The 20,708-nt window shown below is 36.2% G+C and overlaps 2 protein-coding genes across 4 annotated transcripts; one reads left to right on the forward strand and one right to left on the reverse strand.

Moving 5' to 3' along the window:
• The first annotated feature begins 1,210 nt into the window (after window positions 1-1,210).
• LOC140777589 (uncharacterized) lies at window positions 1,211-15,212 on the forward strand. Of its 2 annotated transcripts, none has more exons than XM_073121803.1 (11): window positions 1,211-1,336; window positions 1,980-2,164; window positions 2,668-2,871; window positions 3,047-3,169; window positions 3,539-3,576; window positions 3,653-3,776; window positions 6,280-12,249; window positions 12,975-13,100; window positions 13,389-13,496; window positions 13,579-13,724; window positions 14,650-15,212. In XM_073121803.1, exons 2-11 carry the CDS (start codon window positions 2,087-2,089, stop codon window positions 14,879-14,881), a joined length of 7,149 nt encoding a protein of 2,382 aa, XP_072977904.1. In that variant the 5' UTR covers window positions 1,211-1,336; window positions 1,980-2,086; the 3' UTR covers window positions 14,882-15,212. The 2 variants fall into 2 exon arrangements, with proteins under 2 accessions (XP_072977904.1, XP_072977903.1); XM_073121802.1 differs by having other exon boundaries at window positions 1,235-1,547.
• Window positions 15,213-15,893: 681 nt separating this feature from the next.
• Window positions 15,894-19,818, reverse strand: LOC140778553 (F-box/kelch-repeat protein At1g22040-like). 2 transcript variants are annotated; one of them, XR_012107206.1, is made up of 3 exons: window positions 19,661-19,818; window positions 17,263-19,134; window positions 15,894-16,542 (listed from the first exon to the last, which is right to left on the reverse strand). XR_012107206.1 is itself a non-coding variant. In XM_073123342.1 (2 exons), the coding sequence occupies exon 2, from the start codon at window positions 19,004-19,006 to the stop codon at window positions 17,573-17,575; it is 1,434 nt and encodes a 477-aa protein (XP_072979443.1). In that variant the 5' UTR covers window positions 19,007-19,134; window positions 19,661-19,818; the 3' UTR covers window positions 15,894-17,572. The 2 variants fall into 2 exon arrangements, 1 of the variants encoding a protein (XP_072979443.1); XM_073123342.1 differs by having other exon boundaries at window positions 15,894-19,134.
• Between the last annotated feature and the right edge of the window lie 890 nt (window positions 19,819-20,708).

Here is a 20,708-nt window from a genome sequence, read left to right on the forward strand (position 1 = left end):
GTTTGATCTTTGATGCCATTAAAAGTGGTACAAATATTTTGTAAATGATGTTGTACAGCGTAATATATATGTATGAGCTTCTGTTTGGAATTTTTGACTTCTTTTTCGAATTAACGCCGGTGGAATTTTCCATTGACTACTGCATGAAAATATTAAAATGACTCTTTCTTTTAGTTATTTATTATATATTTATATTAAAAAATATATATACTACTTGACCATCTAATTAATATTAGGTTCTCTACTAACTATTCTACTCTTATTTTAGGAAAAAAATATATTAATGGTACATTAATAATTTGACAAAAGTAAAAAGAAAATAAAAAAGAGAGAATTCTTGGGCGTATAGATAGTTTTATGGGCCGTAATTGGATATTGTTGGCCCAATTGTATTGGAAGCCCAACCTAACCCATGAGCTTAAGAATAGGAGTGCTTTTGTAATCGTGACATGGATCACGTGTCCGAAGGGGCCCACATGAGCTGGATATCACGCGGGAAGTACTACCTTCACGTGCTCCTCCTTTTGACTCGCGCCATGCCAAACCCACGTGCCTCCGAATCTGACTCGTGCGAGTTACGACACCCAGCAATACTAATACTGCTTCTCGTCGATATTTTGGAGTTCTATTTGGGGATCACATACATGATCCATTAACATACCCGTAGGATAGCATCTTACGAAGCATGCGAAATATCGCGAGATGTTTCTTTGGCGGTGGGATCCAGCTTTCCCCGATTACTACCCTTCGGGTTTCGGGTGCGTGGGATCCAATATCCGACCCGCGAGCTAATCAGGGAGTGAAATATGTATAAGAATATATGCACATAAATTGGAATGCAATATTATGACTAATTAAAAAAGAATTTGTAAGAATTTTATACCATTAACAAACAAAGATTTCTAAGCCAATTCCAACATGTCTGTCATGAAAATGGCAAACTATATAGCTTACAACTTAGCTCTCCAGGAGCTACTGGAAAAGGCAAACACATTCGATCCATCTTAATCAAAATTCAAATTAAAAATTCCAAAAAAATTTCAATTTTAGTAGGTTGAGTAGCTGATCGGACTAGTCCTATAATAAAAGCCCACCTTAATTTTATTGTCCAAATTTATTTATAGCCTTCTCTAATTAGCTAGTAATTAATAGAAAATCATATGCTTTGGCGGGACGTCCCTTTTCTTAAACAGTTGCTTCTCTCTCTCTCTCTCTCTCTCTCTCTCTCTCTCTCTCTCTCTACCCCCGGTCTGCCTCTCTCTCTCTCTCTCTACAATGGCGAGCTCGATCGAGCCCTAGATGCCTCACCGCGATCCATCCTGGGATCCAGAATTAGGTATGAGCTCTCTCGAATCTATACGTATAGACATCCACTTCCGGAGTGTGTCGGTTCGAGTACAGCAATGTCGGATCTAGTCAGATCGTTCGAGAAATCTCGCATCGCCGCAGGCTTTTGAGTCTAGTTCGCATTCCGGTACTTATTGCTTGGATTGCCTTTTCCTTGCTCGGGATCTTGGGATTTAGTTCTTGATTCGCGGCCTTTTTAGGTGAGATTTGGTATCCGGGAAATCATTCCTAGTACATTGGATGCTTTGGTTGTGGAAAGCTGGGCGCCTTGCTGGTGATCCCCCGGATTTTCTACTTTAGTGACGAGTCGGGAGTTCTCCTTGGATTTTTTTCTTTTTTACTGTCTCTGAGCTGCTTGGATTCACTGCTGTTGCAAATATGAAATGTTTGGAATATACGCTCATCTGTTCCTTGTTTTCTCTGTGAACTTGTGCTTTTACGAGATATCTTTGTTGAGCATTTTGGCTACAAAATAAAATTCCTGACCTTACCTCGACTCTTTTCAATGTTGGCCTCTTTGATTCGCTTAAATGTATCTTTCACCAACATATTTTCAAGTGTGAGAAATGGTTGTTAAATTCCTGTTTGTAGGAAAGATGACAATAATATTGACATTGTGTTTCTGCTTTCAGAGAAGAGGATGTGCTAATTGGTATATGGTCTTGGTTGTATTGTATGGAGGTATGATTAAAGAGGAAAGAGTATGCTTTTAACTTATAATTAGCTTGATCCACGAACAATGTCGAGGATTCCCAAGTGGAAGGTTGAAAAGACAAAAGTGAAAGTGGTCTTCCGTCTACAATTTCATGCCACACATGTAAGCTTTGCCTTTAGTCCATTGCTTTTCTTTAATTTTTTCTTTTTAAGAACTGGCTGGGCTTGTGGAGACAACTTCCTTAGTGATCTCTCTTCCTTTGATTCTTTACTTGTTGATGCTGCTTCCAAAATCTGGAGTTGTATATGAATTTAAAAGGGTCCTTATAAGTTATATATATTGCTTATCGAAGTTCAGTACATCTAAAACTGATATTGTGGCAATGTTCAAACGTAAGTTTCTTGAAAAGCTCTCTCACACGCATTATGGCAAGGAGGATGACAAACATTGTATCTGCAACAGCATATAAGTTAAAGTTATGACTTAAATGGGCATATTAACATTTTCAGGTTAATTGGCCCTTAATTTTCTTTTTCCCTTTAATTGTTGCTGCATTGGGCACTTGCATTTTGTATCACACCTATATTTTGAGATTATCTTGCTCAGTTCACCTGTATCTTGATTTTTCAGATATTTTGAGAGTGAATCTTTGCTTCTTTTTTCAGATTCCGCAGACAGGATGGGACAAGTTGTTTGTGTCCTTCATCCCTGCTGACACAGGGAAATCTATTATTAATAAGACTAACAAAGCAAATGTGAGAAATGGGAGCTGCAAATGGTCAGATCCAATCTATGAGACTACAAGACTTCTTCAGGATACCAGGACCAAAAAATATGACGAGAAGATCTATAAGCTTGTGGTGGCAATGGTACATTCCTTTCACTTTGCTCTCCCTCTTACTTTCCCCTTGTCTTTTTTTCCTTAACCTCCTTTGACTTCCTAGTCATTCATCTAATGCTAACTCAAAGTTAAACTATGCTCATTAATGTGTTTGCTAATGAGTCATAATCTGACTGCTAATTTGTCAATCTCAATTTGACCAGGGGTCCTCTCGGGCAAGTTTTCTTGGGGAGGTTGACATCAACCTTGCTGACTTTGCAGATGCGCTGAAGCCTTCCTCTGTTGAACTGCCTCTACATGGTTGCGATTTTGGGACAATTTTACATGTAATGTTCTATTCTAAGATACATCTTTTCCATATATTCTTCCTTTTCCCTTTATTTTGGTGTTTACTATCTTGATGTTTTTGTTGTTGCAAATTTGGAGTTAATTTTTAATCCAAAGCTATTATATGCTATCTGGAAAAACAATTTATCTTCATGCTCATTTTATATGTTTCACTTGCATATTATTTTGGGAGGGGATTTATGTTCCTTGTGTAGAAATTGATCAATCAACGTGTCCCTTTCATGTGTGATCTTTATTATTGGTTGCTCAATGCCTTTCTGAAGACTATAAATCTGTAGTGCTGTTAAGAGCGTAAGCATCTCTTCTTTCTAATGTTTTGCTTCTTATTACTCTTTTATTTCTTTCAGGTCACAGTGCAAATTCTAACCTCCAAAGTTGGTTTCAGGTGATGCTTCAATGACAATGTAAGCTGTTTTAATTCATATTATTTACTAGTCTTATATCTGGTTGTGATTTTTCAGAGAATTCGAGCAGCAGAGGGAGCTCAGCGTGAAGGGGTTTCAGATGATACCAAACAAGAAATGTCATGATCCTCCTGAAATTTCTGCACGTTCTTCAGATATAACTGGTGAACAGAGAGACAAGGTTTAATAATACTTGACCAGATTTGGTACAAAATGGACTTAAAAATTACCTGTTTACACAGCATTAAATGTTATGAGATAGATCTCCTATTTGATCTTGCCTTCATGGAAATTGGAAGGAGAAAATTCAAAATTGACAATCAATATACTGTTGAGTAAATGAGTCCAATCCTGCAACACATATTGGTACCCAATTTAATCCAATAGCTAAACTCAATAGGTTTTGTGGCCAGAAGTCTATAAGTTATCAACCATATCTGCGTTGGTTATTTATTCCATGAGTAAGTATTCCATGTTTTTCTGCATTGGTTATTTATTCCATGCATAAGTATTCCTATTAATTAGTAGCATTTGCATATCATTCTAATTGTCTGGTTAGGCAAGCATTAACATGAAATAGGGCGAAAGTTTTGGGCCCTAATACCAATTGAAAGTTTCTCTTAGCTCACTAGATATGATGTGATCTCCTCTCCTTTTTTTATCCCCTTATCCCCTGTTTGCTTTATGAATAATTTTTTTTCTTATTCTAAAATATAACTCTTTATTTCAGAATAACAGCTGAATACTATAATATCTCATTCTAGAATATAAATACTATTCATCAAAATTACATCTTATACAACATACTAATTCAATTAATAATTTACCTTAAACATCTATCTCATCAATCTACTTTATATCAAATCAAAGAGTATTATAGTAATTTCATAAAAAATAAAATACTTATTTTTCATCTTTTTTTTAACTTTATATCACATCAAAGGTAATTATTATACTCTTATTTTAGAATATAAATGAATATAAGAATAATTTTTCTTAGAATAAAGACATCATTTTAGGAATAAGAAAAATAATATCTATTCTAGAATTAATCTTATTCCTAAAGTAAACGAGGTCTTAAGGTTTCTCTTATATAGAGGGATAATTCATGAAATAGTCTTTATAACCTTTATATAGGTGGATGAGACTGAGTTCACTGGATAGAAAGATTAGCTATGGTAAGTATTTGTCTGGTTTAATTCGAATCAAAAGATCACTAAGGCTCCATTGGGAATTAGTAGCACTTGAACACGACTAGTTAGACTAATTTCTTAGCCTCAGTTTTGGTACTTTAAACTAGTTAAAGAAAATGAGGTGTTTAATTGTGGACTAGAATAGAGTGCCATTATTACCTTTGGTGTGATATAAAAAAGTGTAAAAATATTGATTTTAAAGAGAAATTGAAGATATATCATATAAATGGACCAAATGCTCTTTGACTTTGAAGGATGTTAGTATTGAAATATTATATTTAAAATTTTGAATGATGGTTTTTAGATAATTACATTTAGTTCCCTCTAAATTATCATATATTTTCACATACAATTTCTAAACTTTTTTATTATCCATATAGAGCCCTTGAACGAAGAAAAATATCCACATACTCCTTGACTATAAAATATACATACATACATACATATGGTTCTCTGAACTAAGATTTTTCTTATTTCAGGCTTTTTTTTTAAAATAAAAATGTTTAGGAGGTATATGTAGAAAATAGTGTTAGTTCAGGGGAGCTAAGTGTAACTAACATTTTTTTTTTCGGAAAGAAGTCTTAAGGGCTTGCAAGCATGTCTGCGTGGTTGCGGGCGAAAGCAAATGTGTAAGGTGTTTTTTTTTTCTCTAAAAGAAGTCCACATGGTTATCCATGAGCAGCCTTGTAAGGTATCCTTTTTTTAAGGAAGTCTGCATGGCTTGAGGGCTTGTAAGCCCCCAAGCAGCCTTGTAATGTAAGGTTTTGTTTTTGTTTTTGAAAGAAGTCCATTATAGCTTGGTAAGGTGGTTGTAGGCTTGCGGGGTTATAAGTTATTCTTAAGTTCGTAATAGTTTACTAAGCTTTCATTTATATTTTTTGAAGAAGGCCTAATATGGTAAGTAGCTTTGCTTGGTACGGTGCTTGTGGGCTCACCTTTGATGTGGTTGCGAGTTTACCTACAAAGGTGGTTGTGGCTTACCTTTGATGTGACATGAAAGACTAAAAAAATATTCTCTTTGGAGGGAAAGTGGACATATGTGAGATAATTTGAAACATAGGTGTTATTATTACCTTTGAAAAGGTGAAAAGGGATCAGTTTAGGAGGAAAAGTAAAGATATGTTATGTAGATGTACTAAAATGCTCTTTATAGTTAAGAATGCTAGTACCAAAGTATTATTATTAAATTTTGTAAAAGATAAGTACGAGTCATTTTAGAGATAAATTTATAATTTAAGAATATTTCAAACATAGACCCATTTTATCTTTCTCTCTCCTTTCTCACCTTTTGAACATGGTTAGGGATAAATTACCATTTGGTTACTAAATATAGTTAGTGTTTGCTAACCATGTTCAAGGAAAATTCTTACACCCAAAGGAAATAACTGTCCGAATTAGATTCAAATATTTTTCCTATAATTGGGTACCTTAATACCTTATATAGTATATACCCAATATTCTTCCTGATTTTTTCTTTAACACTGGAAATAGGTTAATGCAAGGCTCAAATTCAAAGGAAATTTGATGGATATTCCTTCAGTTGAAGAAATGTCAGGGTCAATCGAAGATTATGAAGACTCAGCTGCTGGTGTTGATTGTTCATCTTATACCTCAGATAGTTTATATGCTGAAAAGAATGAGATTTCAGGTGCACATGAAATCGAAAGCTTCAAGGGCACTATATCTGATTATGTAGGTGGATTTTCTCTCAGTCAGAGCCCTAGACCAGAGAAAGAGGGGTATCGTGGCAGTAGCCTTTCCAATCTAGGAAGCAATGATTGGATGCAAGGGTGGAGTTCAGATTACTCTGCTGATAATGATCTAGCTACTGCTTATGAAGAGAATAACAGACTCAGAGTAAGACTGGAGGTAGCAGAGTCAGCTTTTCTACAGTTAAAATCAGAAGCAAAGTCATTACAGCGCATCACAGATGAATTAGGTGCAGAAACACAAACCTTGGCACAACAGCTTGCTGTTGAGCTAACTTCTGGAGAACAACTGGTTAGAGAAGTCTCCATGTTGAAATCAGAATGTTCGAATTTGAAAATTGATCTGGAAATGTTAAAATCTGCAAAGGGTACACAACAAATTCCTGATAGGAGAACTCTCATGATGAAATCTGAAGCAGCAGATACTTCATTTGGTAGTGAACTGGGTAATGATGTTCTTGTTGCAAGCCATCCAACTGATCATTTAGAAGTCAAATGGCTTCAAGAGTTGTTACTTATTGAGAGTAAAGTTCACGAAATTCAGAACAAGGTTTGCGATGGTTTACGTGGAAGAGATTTTGATTTTCTTCATAGTGATTTCGAGGTTCTTGAATGTGCTCTCAACAATGTTAAACAAGGTATTGATCAAAGCCATTGCCTGGAACAAACTGTTTCGGACCATCAATATATGGAAGGTAGGATTGCCTGCATAACTGGTTCTCATCAGTTATATCATGGCCATGATCCTCTCAAGACAAATATTGGAGCTGCAAACATGACAGAAGAGAAAATCTGTGAAATATTACAGAAACTAGAGGAGTCGAAAACTGAAAAAGAAATCCTCATTAAAAAATTGGACCATATGGAGTGCTACTATGAAGCATTTATTCATGATCTTGAGGAAAGCCAAAAGCAAACAGTGAAGGAGATGGAAAGCCTCAGAAATGAACATTCTTCTTCTCTTTATAAAATTTCTGTTCTCCAAGCTCAGATAGAAAAAGTGCGCCAAGAAATGGATGAGCAATTGATGAGGTTTGTCAAAGAAAGGAATGCATTTGAATCTCAAAAGAAGGAACTTGAGAAAAGGGCTACTGCTTCAGAAGCTGCACTCCAGAGGGTTCGTCGGAACTACTCCATAGCAGTTAATCGTCTAGAGAAAGACCTTGAATTACTTTCCTTCCAAGTTCTGTCTATGTATGAGACAAATGAAACCCTTGCAAAGCAAGACTTTACAGATGCTTATCACATCTGTCCTGAAGAAGATTCAGAGGATGCACAATTGTACAGTAGTAAAGATGATCCACTAAGACTGTTTTATCAAAAAGACACGTACAAGCCAGATGACGATCAAATTCAATCAGAAAGTCTATGTAGTAAAACAGATTCTGAATTGTCTCTAAAGTACAGTAGTTTATCAGAGAGTTCCAGCAACAAATCTACTACCAAAGTCTGTCAGGTAGTAGCAGCCAAAAATAAAGAATTGCATTCCAGAAATGAAACATATGATAACACAAATAATCCAACTAACTTCTTAAGAGCAGATTCACAACATATTAACATCAGCATGAAGAACCTTGTATTTTCTGCTGATCTACCTACACACACAGAGAGAAATGAGTTACTTCCTGAAAGATCAGCAGTTAATTTTGAGATTGATTCTCAACCACTGGGTTGCGCTCAAGAAGATAAACAACGGTCGAATGATGCAAATGATATCGAAGAGATGAAAATGTCACTTCATAATCTACTGGTGCTCCGCTCATCAATGGAAGATGAACTCTCAGATATGCATGTGGTCACCATCCAGCAAGAAGTTTTCTCTCGTGTACTATTAGAAACACTGCACAATGTGAATGATGAAATTAAGCACATGAACAACAGAATAATTGAACTTGAACAACAGGTAGATCATTCAAATGATGTTAGGGAATCTTTGGTGCTTAAGTTTCATAGTGCATTGGATCAGGCCAAAATTTTGAGGGAGGCTGAAGCCAAATATATTGTAAAATATGATGAGTTAACATCAAAAAATCAAATTCTTGAAGATAAGCTCCACGATGTTTCCGTTGAAAATGCTCTTCTTACTGAAAAATTTGCAGAATATGAAAACCTGATGGTGGAAAACAAAGCTTACGAAAGTAAGTATAAGGCTAGCATTGAGGAAAGGAATAAGCTTGAAAACTTGCTAGTACAGGAAAATCTACAAAAGTGTCATCTTCAGAGTGACATTGGCTCAATGCTTGAGGACTTCAATGCATTGAAAGAAGAATTTGATAGGAAGTCCTCTGTGAATGATGATCTGCAGAAAGCTATTACTTCTCTTCAAGGTGGACTATGTGATCTATTCTCTGACATGATTTTTTGCAATAGGCAAATAAATAATTCTGCATTTGATGATGTATATATACAGCAGGAATTTGAGAGCAAGAATTACATTGCTATTTTGACACATTTGAAACAGTTCCATGAGCAAGCATGTCAGAAAATACTTAAGCTTCATCAAGAGAAGGATGAGATGGAGGTAATGAGGGACACTGCTGAAAGTGCACTGAAGATGTCTGACTCAAAGATTGCCGAATATGAAAAACTGATTATGGAATACAGAGCTTGTGAAAGCAAGTACAAGGCTTGCATTGAAGAAAGGGACAAACTTGAAAACTTGCTTATAGAAGAAAATCTACAAAAAGGTCACCTTCAGAATGAAATTGTATTAATGATTGAAGACCTTCATGCATTAAAAGAAGAATCTTTGAAGAAGTCCTCTATGGGTGATGATCTGCAAAGAGCTGTTACTTCACTTCAAGGGGGCCTTCATGATCTGTGCTCTAACATGATTCTTTATAGTAGGCAAATAAATGATTTAGGATTTGATGAGTTGTCTCTAAAGAAGGAACTTGAAGGTAAGAATTACATGGCTATTATCGCATGTTTGGAAAACTTCCAGAAACAAGCATATCAGAAAATTCTTCAGCTTCATCAGGAAAAGGAAAAGATGGAGACAATGAAGGATACTGTTTACAGTTCACTGAAGATGACTGAGTCAAAGATGTTTGACATGAAGAAGAAGCTTGAGTGTGGTTTGGAAGATGTGGAGACAAAATTTATCACAAAGTATGTTGACTTGGCATCAAAAAATCAAATTCTGGAAGAAAAGTTCCAAGATGTTTCTGTTGAAAATGCTTCTCTTACTGAAAAATTTGCTGAATATGAAAAACTGATTTTGGAGTACAAAGATTATGAAAGCAAGTATAAGGCTAGCACTGAGGAGAGGAACAAACTTGAAAACTTGCTATTACAGGAAAATCGACATAAACAGAGTGAAATTGGCTCACTGATTGAGGATCTTGATGCATTGAAAGAAGAACTTGATAAGAAGTCCTGTGTGATTGTTGATCTTGAAAAAACTGTTACTTCGCTTCAAGGGGGACTTAGTGATCTATGCTGTAACATGATTTCTTGCAATAGGCAGATAAGTAGTTTAGCATCTGATGATGTATTTCTAAATCATGAACCTGAAAGCAAGAATTTCATGGCTATTGTCACACATTTGGAGCAGTTCCAGGAACAAACATGTCAGAAAGTTCTTCAGCTTCATCGGGATAAGAAGGAGATGGAGGTAATGAAGGATATGGCTCAAAGTTCATTGAAGAATACTGAGTCAATGATGTTAAACATGAAGCAGAAGCTTGAGTCTGATTTGGAATCTAAGACGACAAAGCTAGATTTGTCCAACAAACTTATAGGAAAGCTTCAGCAAGAACTGTTAGAAGTGACAGAGAAGTTCAAGATTATCTTAGAGGCTGAAGAAAATCATGCAAAGGAAAATGGGGAATTGTCATCAAAGCTAGCATCTCTGGAAGTTGAATTACAAAATGTTACTGAGGAGAGCAGGGATCTCGTCCAAAAGCTAAAGATATCTGACAGTGTAAATGAGGAACATGAGAGGATTAAAATCAATCTTATGGATTGTAAGCAGGAGAATAGAACTCTTATGATGTCTATACAGTCCAGAAATGAGGTATCAATGCAGTTGGAGAATGAGCTCAGAAATTCAAAGGAAACTCTGAGATTAACCCATGAAAATCTGCAAATAGAGAAAGGGTTGAGAGAGGAACTTGAATCTGCACTTACAAATCTTACCTTACAATTAAAGGAGAAAGACCACCAGCTGCTTTCTTTTAATGAGGAAAAGGCTGAATTGGTTCATCTAAGGGAAAAAATTTTGAGTTTAGAAAAAGAAAATATGGAAATGCAACATCTTCTGTTGCAAAATGAAGAAATCCAAAAAAAACTAGATGCTCATAATTCATCTATGCGCCTCCAAATTTGTGATGTTGAGAATCACTTAGCACCAATTCTCGAGGATTGGTTGGTTGCTGATATTGAAGTTAGTTCTATGAGAAGTCAGGTGCAGGAACTTTTTAGCCAACTGAAGGCATCCAGAGAGGACCTTGAGGAGCTTCATCTAAAGTACATGGATGCTGTTGCATTGCTAGTGCCTAATGGAGCAGAACTAGTTGACAGAAATGCAACTTGGTTAACAGTTCTTCAGTCAACAAAACTGGAAGCTGAAGAAGTTACTCATTATAAAGAAGGCCATGTGGATTGTATAAAGAGAAATGGTGCAACATGGACTGAACCTGAAGATACGAAAGATGAAGCTGTGCAAGCTGAAACTAGTAAAGAAAACCAGACGTATGAAGATGAGGTTTTGCGGCTTAAGGACACGCTGATTGTTCTTGAAGAGCAGGTGGATGATTTGAGATCCTTCAGAGAAGAATTAGAAATTACAAATATAGTACTAAGATCCAAGTTGGATGAGCAGCAAAGTTATATAACCTTGCTCAAGGTATCAGAAAATGAGTTGACAAATTTAAGACAGCAACACAATGAGCTTACTCATAAACTTTCTGAACAGATTCTGAAGACAGAAGAATTCAAGAACTTGTCTATCCATCTGAGAGAACTCAAAAATAAAGAGGATGCTGAAAATCTTCAAGCACGCGAGAGAAGGCAGAATGACGGACAACGATTTATCAGACAGGATTCTCTGAGAGTTGCTTTTATTAAAGAGCAGTACGAATCAAAGATTCAAGATCTTAGAACTCAGCTGCAGGCCTCTAAAACATATGCTGAAGAAATGTTATTAAAGCTGCAACATGCTCTTGATGAAGTTGAGAGTGGAAAGAAAAATGAGGTTTGCCTTGCTAAAAGAATTGAAGAGCTGTCAATGGAAATTGCAGATATGAAGACAGAGCTACATACCATAGTGACTGATAGACGAGAACTGGGCAAAGCTTATGATAGCATAAAGACTGAATTGGAATGCAGTGTGTTAAGCTTCAACTGCTGCAAGGAAGAAAAGCTGAAGCTTGAAGCTTCTCTGAAAGAATGCAATGAAGAGAGAAATAAAATAAGCGTGGAACTTGATTTGGTCAAGCGATTGTTGGAGAATATGGTATCAACTGAAAATATTCAGTTTCAAGGAGATAATGGATTGTGCATTTCTGAAGTCACATCCATTGAGCAACTTCTGGGAGATGGCAATTCATTGTTCGCAGATGTTGTAAAGGACATGCCAAATATAAGAGGTATTTATTGTGGAAAAGGTCCAGCAATCGATATAGATGGAGATAATCTCCCAAACAAGAGTTTCTCATCAAGTGCTTGTGGAGAAAGGGAAGATATTGAGAGAGTTTCTGTCCAGGAACATGCATTTTTGAGTTCTCTATCAACATCACAATCATCAGAGGTAATCTGGTCTATCAATAAATGCATCACATCTCTAGTTCAACAGCAAGGTAGAAAAATGTGAATTAGGATTCTCTTCTTGCTTGATAGCTAAATCCATGAAAATGAGCAGATAGACATATCTTGCTGGTTGTCTATATATATCCTTGCAGTACTAGACATCGCATTTGAATCCTGTATTAAATCCATCTTCACATCTGATCTAATAAATTTGTCAAGCAATGTTGTTGTTAGCTTCTTCCCGGTCCAACGATTCACTATACCAAAACATACAAGTTTGCCAGATTGAACTGAGATTTAATATCAATTGTTGATCAAGACAGCAGAGCAGCACTGCAACATAATTAGAAGCCACTATCCCAATGAAAAACATAGTGGAATCCAATTAAATTGGAAGAGTAAGCCTGTGGGCAATGGATCTATTATCATATATGAAACCTTACACATCTTATCCCAACGTGACCTTCAATACAACCTCATACAGAAATCACTTGAGATTAAAAATTATAGAATGAAGTAGCATTAGGAATTTCAGTAAAATTGTAACATACAACCCTAATCTTGGAACATCATCAAGCATAATTTTGTTATATTTTCTGCTTAAAGCAGCTCCTTTCATTGTTGGTGCTCCTCAGTAACCTTGCTGTACTGGCCCTGAAATTAATGGTAACCATCACAAGGACTCTGCTTTTTTCTTGATCTTAATCTAGTCTGGTTGTCTGACAGGATTCTCAAAACAGAACTGGAAGAGAGACATGTATGGAGAATGATAGGAAGTATGATGCAACTGCTGAGGAACATTTCAAAGAGCAGCAAAGATTGAAGATTGGGATGAATCTCCTTCTGAAAGAGGTAATGCAACATCTCAATATTATTTTGATAGTGATCCATGCTAATGCACATTTGTCTCAAAAGGAATTATGCCATAGTTGAACGAATCTGTACTACAAGCTTATCTTTTCTGCAAAGTTACATGTCAAGGCCCAGTACTATTACAGTCATCAGAAGGGTTCTGAAGCTGCTTACATTCTGAAGGACTTTGACATGTATTATAACTAATGTCAAAGTAGGATTTCTTCATTGACACCAACTATATTTTAATTAATATTGACCTTCACTTTACTTGATTTACATGTGCAGCTGGAAAGGTTAAAAAATGAAAATTTGTCTTCTCTACTTTCTCTAGAAGATGATCTACATGATCCATCACTAAATGATTTGGAAAGATCACTATCACAGCTTGATATGGTATGTACTTTTATTTGTTGTTGTATGAAATGTAGTTCATGCCATGCTCAATTTTCCAATTTCCTTCCCAATCCTTTTTCAGGCCAATGAACATTTGGGAAACATTTTTCCTTCATTTAAAGAACTTCCTGACTCCAGTGGTAATGCTTTGGAAAGGGTACTTGCTTTGGAACTTGAGCTTGCAGAAGCATTGCAGACAAAGAAGAAAACAGATATTCGTTTTCAGAGGTAGATATATATGATATTAGTGGAACTTGTCCTTTTCTTCTGTTTCTTTCCATTCTTTTACTTTTGTTGCAGTGCGGTAGGACTGCAGTTTTCTTGTTTCCTTTCTGTATTTACCTCTTGTCTGGAATCTGGATAATAGAACAATATGGTTGGAACAACTGTAATCAGCTCTCATTGGGATCTGCAAGTATGCGTAAACTTGAGCAACATTAATGCTATAACCAAAATTATCTATGTGAAAATACATCATCCTTTTTTGGTTAGCCTTGTAATCCTCCTTGAGTTATCCGTACAGGGTTGTATAGTCTGTGAATCTTTGGAACCTGATACGAAGGACCAAGTTTCCAGATATTTCTTGGTCTGCTTATTGCAGATCCATCAATCAACCAGAGGTTCCTTATTCTTAACTTACAAACTACTCTTAATATTTAAGCTGTTAGAGAATGGTGGTTCTATATATTTATATTCTAACATTCTTTTAATTTTAGGTGTGAGATATTTTGATGGACATAAGAAATATACTTGTTTTGAACATGTGAAGATTATTTAATGACAGATACCGATGAGATTGAAACTTAAGATCCCTACTCTAATATAATATTAACTCACCTACTTTAAAAGCTTAACTTGTTAGAATATAATGGTTTTTGTATTTTATTCTAACACTAATATAGTTATTGTTCCAATATTGACCACATGGATAGCATTTTATAGAAACTCAGTACAAAGTACTGTTCTGATGGTTCACCGATTCTAGAATTCAGACCACTAACAGCTGCATGTTATGGCACCTTACTACAGACTGAACTTTATTTCTCTTTATCTCCACTCTAGCAAAACAGGAAAAAAAAACAGATTTCAAACTGTCTTTTTGTTGCTCATGTAAATAATATTGTGAATTCTTTTCTTGTCTGATTTGGCTCAGCTCATTTTTGAAACAACACAATGATGAGGAAGCAGTGTTCCAAAGCTTCCGGGACATCAACGAACTGATACAAGACATGCTTGAATTGAAGAAAAGGCATGTTACTGTAGAGAGTGAGCTGAAAGAGATGCAAGCTCGATATTCTCAGCTTAGCCTTCAGTTTGCCGAGGTAGAGGGAGAAAGACAGAAACTTATGATGACACTAAAAAACAGAGCATCCAGGAAAACATAGTCCTAAATCCTCTTGTGACATAGGTAGCAGCAGAGCAGCAGTCCTTAGATCTACAAGGATGAAAATCCAAAGTCCTTGAAGAATTAAATTGCCGGTTATAAACTACCTTTTGTATATATGAGTATAAGCCTAGTTCAGCAGGCAAGCGTAGATGTTTATCAAAGATGATGTATATAATATAATCTCCTGCATGTTGTTGCATGTCCCACAATGTGATGATTTGTATGTACCAGAAAAATCATAAGACGTGCAACTGGTTTATCATTTGTATACATCATGTATTCTCTGAGGATATTTAGCAAGTATACAAACTTATTTATTATTTTGCTCATATGAAGGATCTTATTTGAATTTCTAGATGTGATATTTCCCTGAAACTAAGTGCTAGCGGTTCCATGCTTTTTCGGAACTGAAGCGGAAAATTTACTTTATTTGGAATAGGAAAAAGATTGTGTTCTTGAATCTGGTTTGCATTGAGATGAGGCAAAATATCAAATTCAAGGAAAATAAGTCTGCATTCACCCCTGTAGCAGACAAAGTATGTATAGGTGGCGTCTGGTTGTGGAATTATTTTTTAAAATTTGTATAGAAAAATTAATACCGAATTAGGTTACTGTAGTGTGGGGTTGTAAATCAGTATAGTAATATAATAATTATATTTGATAATATAAAAAATAACAAATTTAGAAAATATTTTAGTAAATGACTAAAAGAACATCATTAATGGATGAGGAGTGATGAGAGAGAGAATGATTGAAAATTGATGGACGTCAAGAGGAGAGAATAATTGAAATGATATTTTTTTAAGAATAAAATAGTAATTAAATTTATTGGTAAACTTGTATTAAAAATCTGTTGCTTGGTTAGTATACTAGTACTAGTAGTACTAGACTAAGTAAATGGGAAATAAGTTTATACTCATTCCACAATCAAATAGGAATAAGTTTGAACAACGTATGCGTAAGCATTTATCCCTTTGTCAACAAGACTAAGTAAAACGAGCACCAGTATAAACACGAGAAAGATCAACGAATCATCATTAATGGGGAAAAAAAAAATCTAGCAAAATGAAGACTCAAATTGCCCAACAAATAGTACTTTAATCTGGATGAGTTTGAGCACTGCTTCTGTCTTCTGGAGAAGAAGATCCAACTGGGAGCCAAGGAAAGATTTGAGCTTATGTTGCTGCTTCCTATGAAAGGTCTTGTGCAAATCTTCTATCTGACCAAAAGAAAAAAAGGTCACTGAGATGCTCTTAAACTAAGATCATCTGCTGCTCCATGGTGTGCTCAGTGCTCTACATGAGTTCTGTTACCTGAGAGATCAACAAAATTCTTCCAGAGAATGGTAAGAGAAATCAAGAAAAGACTAAATCTTCAGGCAATATATGTACAAAAGGCAATGGAGGAGAAACCATAAATAAATTGTCTGCAATACTACTACACATATTTAATACTGACTGTTTTACCAGCGCCAGTAAGTCTAAGCCTGCATCCATATGAGAAGGCTGGGACACCAAGAAGAAGAAAAGCATTTATAATATAACCTTCAGTATTAGAGATGAATAAATTGCTCAAGAGCTAATGTAGAAGATGAACCAACATAGTACTCCCACCAGCAGAGTATTGTGGCGAATAGTGATGCATCTTTAGTGTTTATACCTGACAAACAGAATATGACATCATTTAGTGTATATGCATAATTAAACAACCAGAGATAGAATGTCTTTTAAAGAAATATTTGCAAATAAGATGCCTATAATACAAGAGAATTTGCTAAGCAAAACTTGGGTGAGGAGGAGGAGGAGATGCAACAAATTATTAGTGGACTCATGCAAGTCTGGACACTGAATATGACAGGTATTAACTCTCTAGCCTAGAAAGAAAAGATTTTCTAGTATATTAACAACTAGTGAAACTTGTTCAGACTTCAGAACACTGTTAAAAAGGAACTGTGGTAATCTCATCCATAAATTGAACAAACAATATCATCATGAAATGGAAAAGGAAGTCACAGAAAAAGAAAAAGAAAAAAGAAAAACAGAAATAGCAATAGCAATCGATCTTCAGTCTTAATCTGGAGAGTGAAGAACATAAATCTCCAACCACATCATAAGGAGCTCCATAAATTTGAAGTCGCTAAAGAATCCCATAAACTCTGAAGTGGAAAAACAGAATACACGTATTGCCTGCTTAATAAACCTATGCATGCTAGTGAAAAAGGTATTGTACAGAGGAAAACCCTCTTTCCAAGATTCGCCAACTTCCATTTAGAGGAAAAAAACAGTGGTATGCATAATAGGAGTAGAATAAGATAAAATCAAATAAGAAATGGTAAGAAAGCTCATGCTACTGAAATCCATGATATACTGTTTGTTTTACCTACAAAACAAAACTTGCATGAAGTCAGGACATCTTTTGGATAAGCTGGCGTGCATGATAAAAAGAACAGTTGCCGTGTCAGTCATAAATTCCAACTAGAACAATTATTATCATAGAAGGCCTTCTTAAACAAGGTTCTTATACTTTATTTACAAAGATATTCCTCTGCAAATTACACTATATTAGTATTATACTCATGACAGAACTAGCAAACAGCCACTGATAATCTTAATCCACTTCTTGAATGTTTGATGCCATGGTACATGCTTCAACACGAGGGAGGGCATGATTTTTCTTGGTTGTACTGAAGTCAAATATTTAGGACCTGGCAACTGACAAGTTCTTCTGCAGCAAAACCTTTTGTTGCAATAACCTCCCAAATATCTGTTTCGGACTCTAGGGTATCATCCGTCAGATTTTGGCATGTTACGTTTGTCGAAGGAGATGGTGCAGCTGGAGAGGAGTCCAGATGCTTCTCCAAGTCAGCTTGCAAAATAGAAACATCATCATTGACATCCTTTGCAATTACATGGAGCTTTCCAAGGAAACCCGCAAGCAAGTATGGAGATTCCGACTCAGTGAAATCACGAACAGGTACCTTCTTAACAACGACTTTCCAAGCATCCTCCTGGTGATCATATATCTTTATCTTACCACTGTCCAAAGAACTAGATGGATCCAAGGCATATAATTCGCCATTTACTACTACACTCAACTTTGTCCCTGCCTGTCTAGCAGGCCAACCCTCACCCATTCCAGCTGGCATATCTACCCAGGTATTTGTTTTGGGGTCAAAGATTTCTCCGCCAACATCAACAAAAAATGGCCAAGAGTACAAACTCTGGGGCACACATAATCTACCCCTGTATGAAGTCATTCCAGTAGCAATGGGTTTCAACAATTCAGCTAGGAAAGCGGTAGGCATAACCTGAGCTTTTGAAAATGGCATGTCGGGCACCTCTGTCCATAAACCTGTAGTTGGGTCATATACTTCAGCAGACTGCAGAGGAGTTAAGGCACCTCCACTCCTACTGACCCCACCAACAACATAAAGCTTATTATTTAACAAACTTGTTTTGCAGAAGGCCCTTCCAGTAGTCATTGAACTAACTCCTTGCCACATATTTACAGATGGATCATACCGGGACACACATTTCATAGCTGAAGCCCTAGAAAACCCCCCTAATACATAAAGGCAGCCATCAACAGCTCCAATAGCACATCCACAATATGGCATTTGATCCAAAGTATTCCTTCTTCCAAGCCAATTTCTAATGAAATCAGCAATCTTGATGCCGGAACTTATCACATCCCATATTCGCAATCCATACAGGCACATCTTGGTCTCTTCTTCATGAACAATATTTGGCATAGGTGGCAACCTTACCCATCTTCTCTCCAGAGGGTCCAACGCATGCCAGGAGAGTTTATCATTGTCCATCTTTGTTAGTAGATACAGCCATTCTTCAGTTGTCCCAAGTTCTTTTCTCAACTGATAGAGTTCTGCGCTAGTGATGGCAGCCTTCCAACTCCGTGAAACCATCTTTATATTCAGGTAGAAAATTCTGGGCACTCTTGCTAGGATCTGGAGTGAGATCTCATCCGGGAGACTGGGAATCAATCTTGGATTCTCATAACTATAGATAGATGACATCCTCAGCCTCTTGCAGGCTTCAGATTGGGAAGTGTCGCAACGCTCCCATGCCTGCTTTTTACTGGTAGGCAAGCTCAAAACTGACCCCATTAAGACCACCTTTTTTTCTCCCTAATATGTCTAGAAGAATCAGATTTTTGTGTTGCTGCTTTCAGTCTATCCTTTATACACTATACCGATGGCTTCGACCATTTCAGAACCAAGAAGAAAGAAAAGCCCTAACAAGCATCAAAACAACTGATATAAGAGACTGAACGAATATCTGAAACACTAAGACTTTTATCTTGAATTCATGATAAAAGCTTGCAAAAAAGTAGATAAATTTCCCCAATCCAATGTTGAAATAATCACAAGGAAACTGATAGAAATTTGACATAAAAAGTTTCGTCTTTGACCATCTAAATATCGAATCAACGATACCACTCAAGATCCCATCTCTATCCTAACAAAAAAACAAGAAGTTGATAACATGAACACCATCTTCCACGAGAAGAAGAAAGCCGATCGAATCGAAGCCCCAATTCCCCCCCCCCCCCAACATCAACATCGCAATAGACAAATCCATCACCACGAAAACCCAATCAACCCCAGCATCAAGCGACGCTCAACATCTCAAAATTTGAACTGAATGCCCAAAAGCCCCCAAAAATTAAGACCCCAATCGATTGCATTCACAGTACTCCCTACCAAAACACAGGGAATCACCATTCATCAAGAAGAGTACCAATCAAAGAAACCACCTACCTCGAGAAGCGAAAGCCTAATTGCTCTTCTCAGTTCGTTTTACTCTTTCATATAACGATGCCATTGAATAGCTATTCTTCCCAAGACACCATTCTATTCTAGTTCGTCATCGTCTCATCGAGTTGACGTAGACTTGCCGGCTCTCTTTATCCTCTTTGTATATATATTCATTTAATTTATCATCTATTATTGACCAAAGCTTGTCCACCTGAATCTATTTACGAGCCCATAATTCTTTTGATTATAAATAGATAGCCAAATTCTGGGTATTATATTAATTAATTTTTTATAAATACTTTTTATTAAATAGTTTGTGAATTATATAAAATGCTTGAGTTGAAGGTCGTGGGAATTATCTGGGAATATTATCATTATAATTTATAATGAGGGGGGCCTTCGAACTGATCAATATACCATTAATCCATTATAAGTAACTTTGCAGATGAGCCCTCGGGAGTTCCCAAATCTTGATGACGACCTATAGGCTTTTGCAGAAAGGACCCTAGTAAGTGTTATTTATCATTTTTGGGTTCGCTTCTTCTGTCGTTTTACTCCCTTATTAAATAGTAAATCCCTGTTCCTCTCGTCTTCCTTTTGGATTGGATCTCTACCTCAGAGGAGAAGGAGAAGGAGAAGGAGAAAGAGTTGTTCCCCAATATCCCTGAAAGCCTTGTGATTTTATGAATAAGTAGCCTCTTTGCATACATACAGATCATAACTCCTCTATACAAGAGTAAAATCATTTTTTTCCCATGTATTATTCCAGCAACAGAAGATCTGATCAACTCTTTCCCTAAGATTTCGAAGAATTGTTTATGTTTTGCTTCTTTCCTCGGAGAAAACGATCAAACAATTCCCAATCACGATCCTCAATCAAATATTTTCCAGAGTTTGTCATGTTGTTTTCATTGCAATATAAGATTATCATTTCAACAATCAACTTCTCCCCTAATGATACAGGCTGGACGAATTTTCCATCTCCAGGGAAAAATGATATTATCTCATATCAAACCGATGTTTTACTCAAAATGATGCGAGTGTTTAGACC

Source organism: Typha angustifolia, chromosome 15 (assembly GCF_048772165.1).
Source record: "Typha angustifolia cultivar Huaian chromosome 15, ASM4877216v1, whole genome shotgun sequence".
NCBI classification, from domain to species: Eukaryota; Viridiplantae; Streptophyta; class Magnoliopsida; order Poales; family Typhaceae; genus Typha; species Typha angustifolia.

What these genes read in the sequence shown, in the direction of transcription:
- LOC140777589 (XM_073121803.1), top strand. Translation starts at nt 2,087, where the DNA reads ATGTCGAGGATTCCCAAGTGGAAGGTTGAAAAGACAAAAGTGAAAGTG. An exon ending in TACAATTTCATGCCACACAT is followed by an intron (nt 2,165 to 2,667) that starts GTAAGCTTTGCC and finishes TTCTTTTTTCAG; the next exon opens with ATTCCGCAGACAGGATGGGA. An exon ending in ATTTTGGGACAATTTTACAT is followed by an intron (nt 3,170 to 3,538) that starts GTAATGTTCTAT and finishes TATTTCTTTCAG; the next exon opens with GTCACAGTGCAAATTCTAAC.
- LOC140778553 (XM_073123342.1), bottom strand. Translation starts at nt 19,006, where the DNA reads ATGGGGTCAGTTTTGAGCTTGCCTACCAGTAAAAAGCAGGCATGGGAG.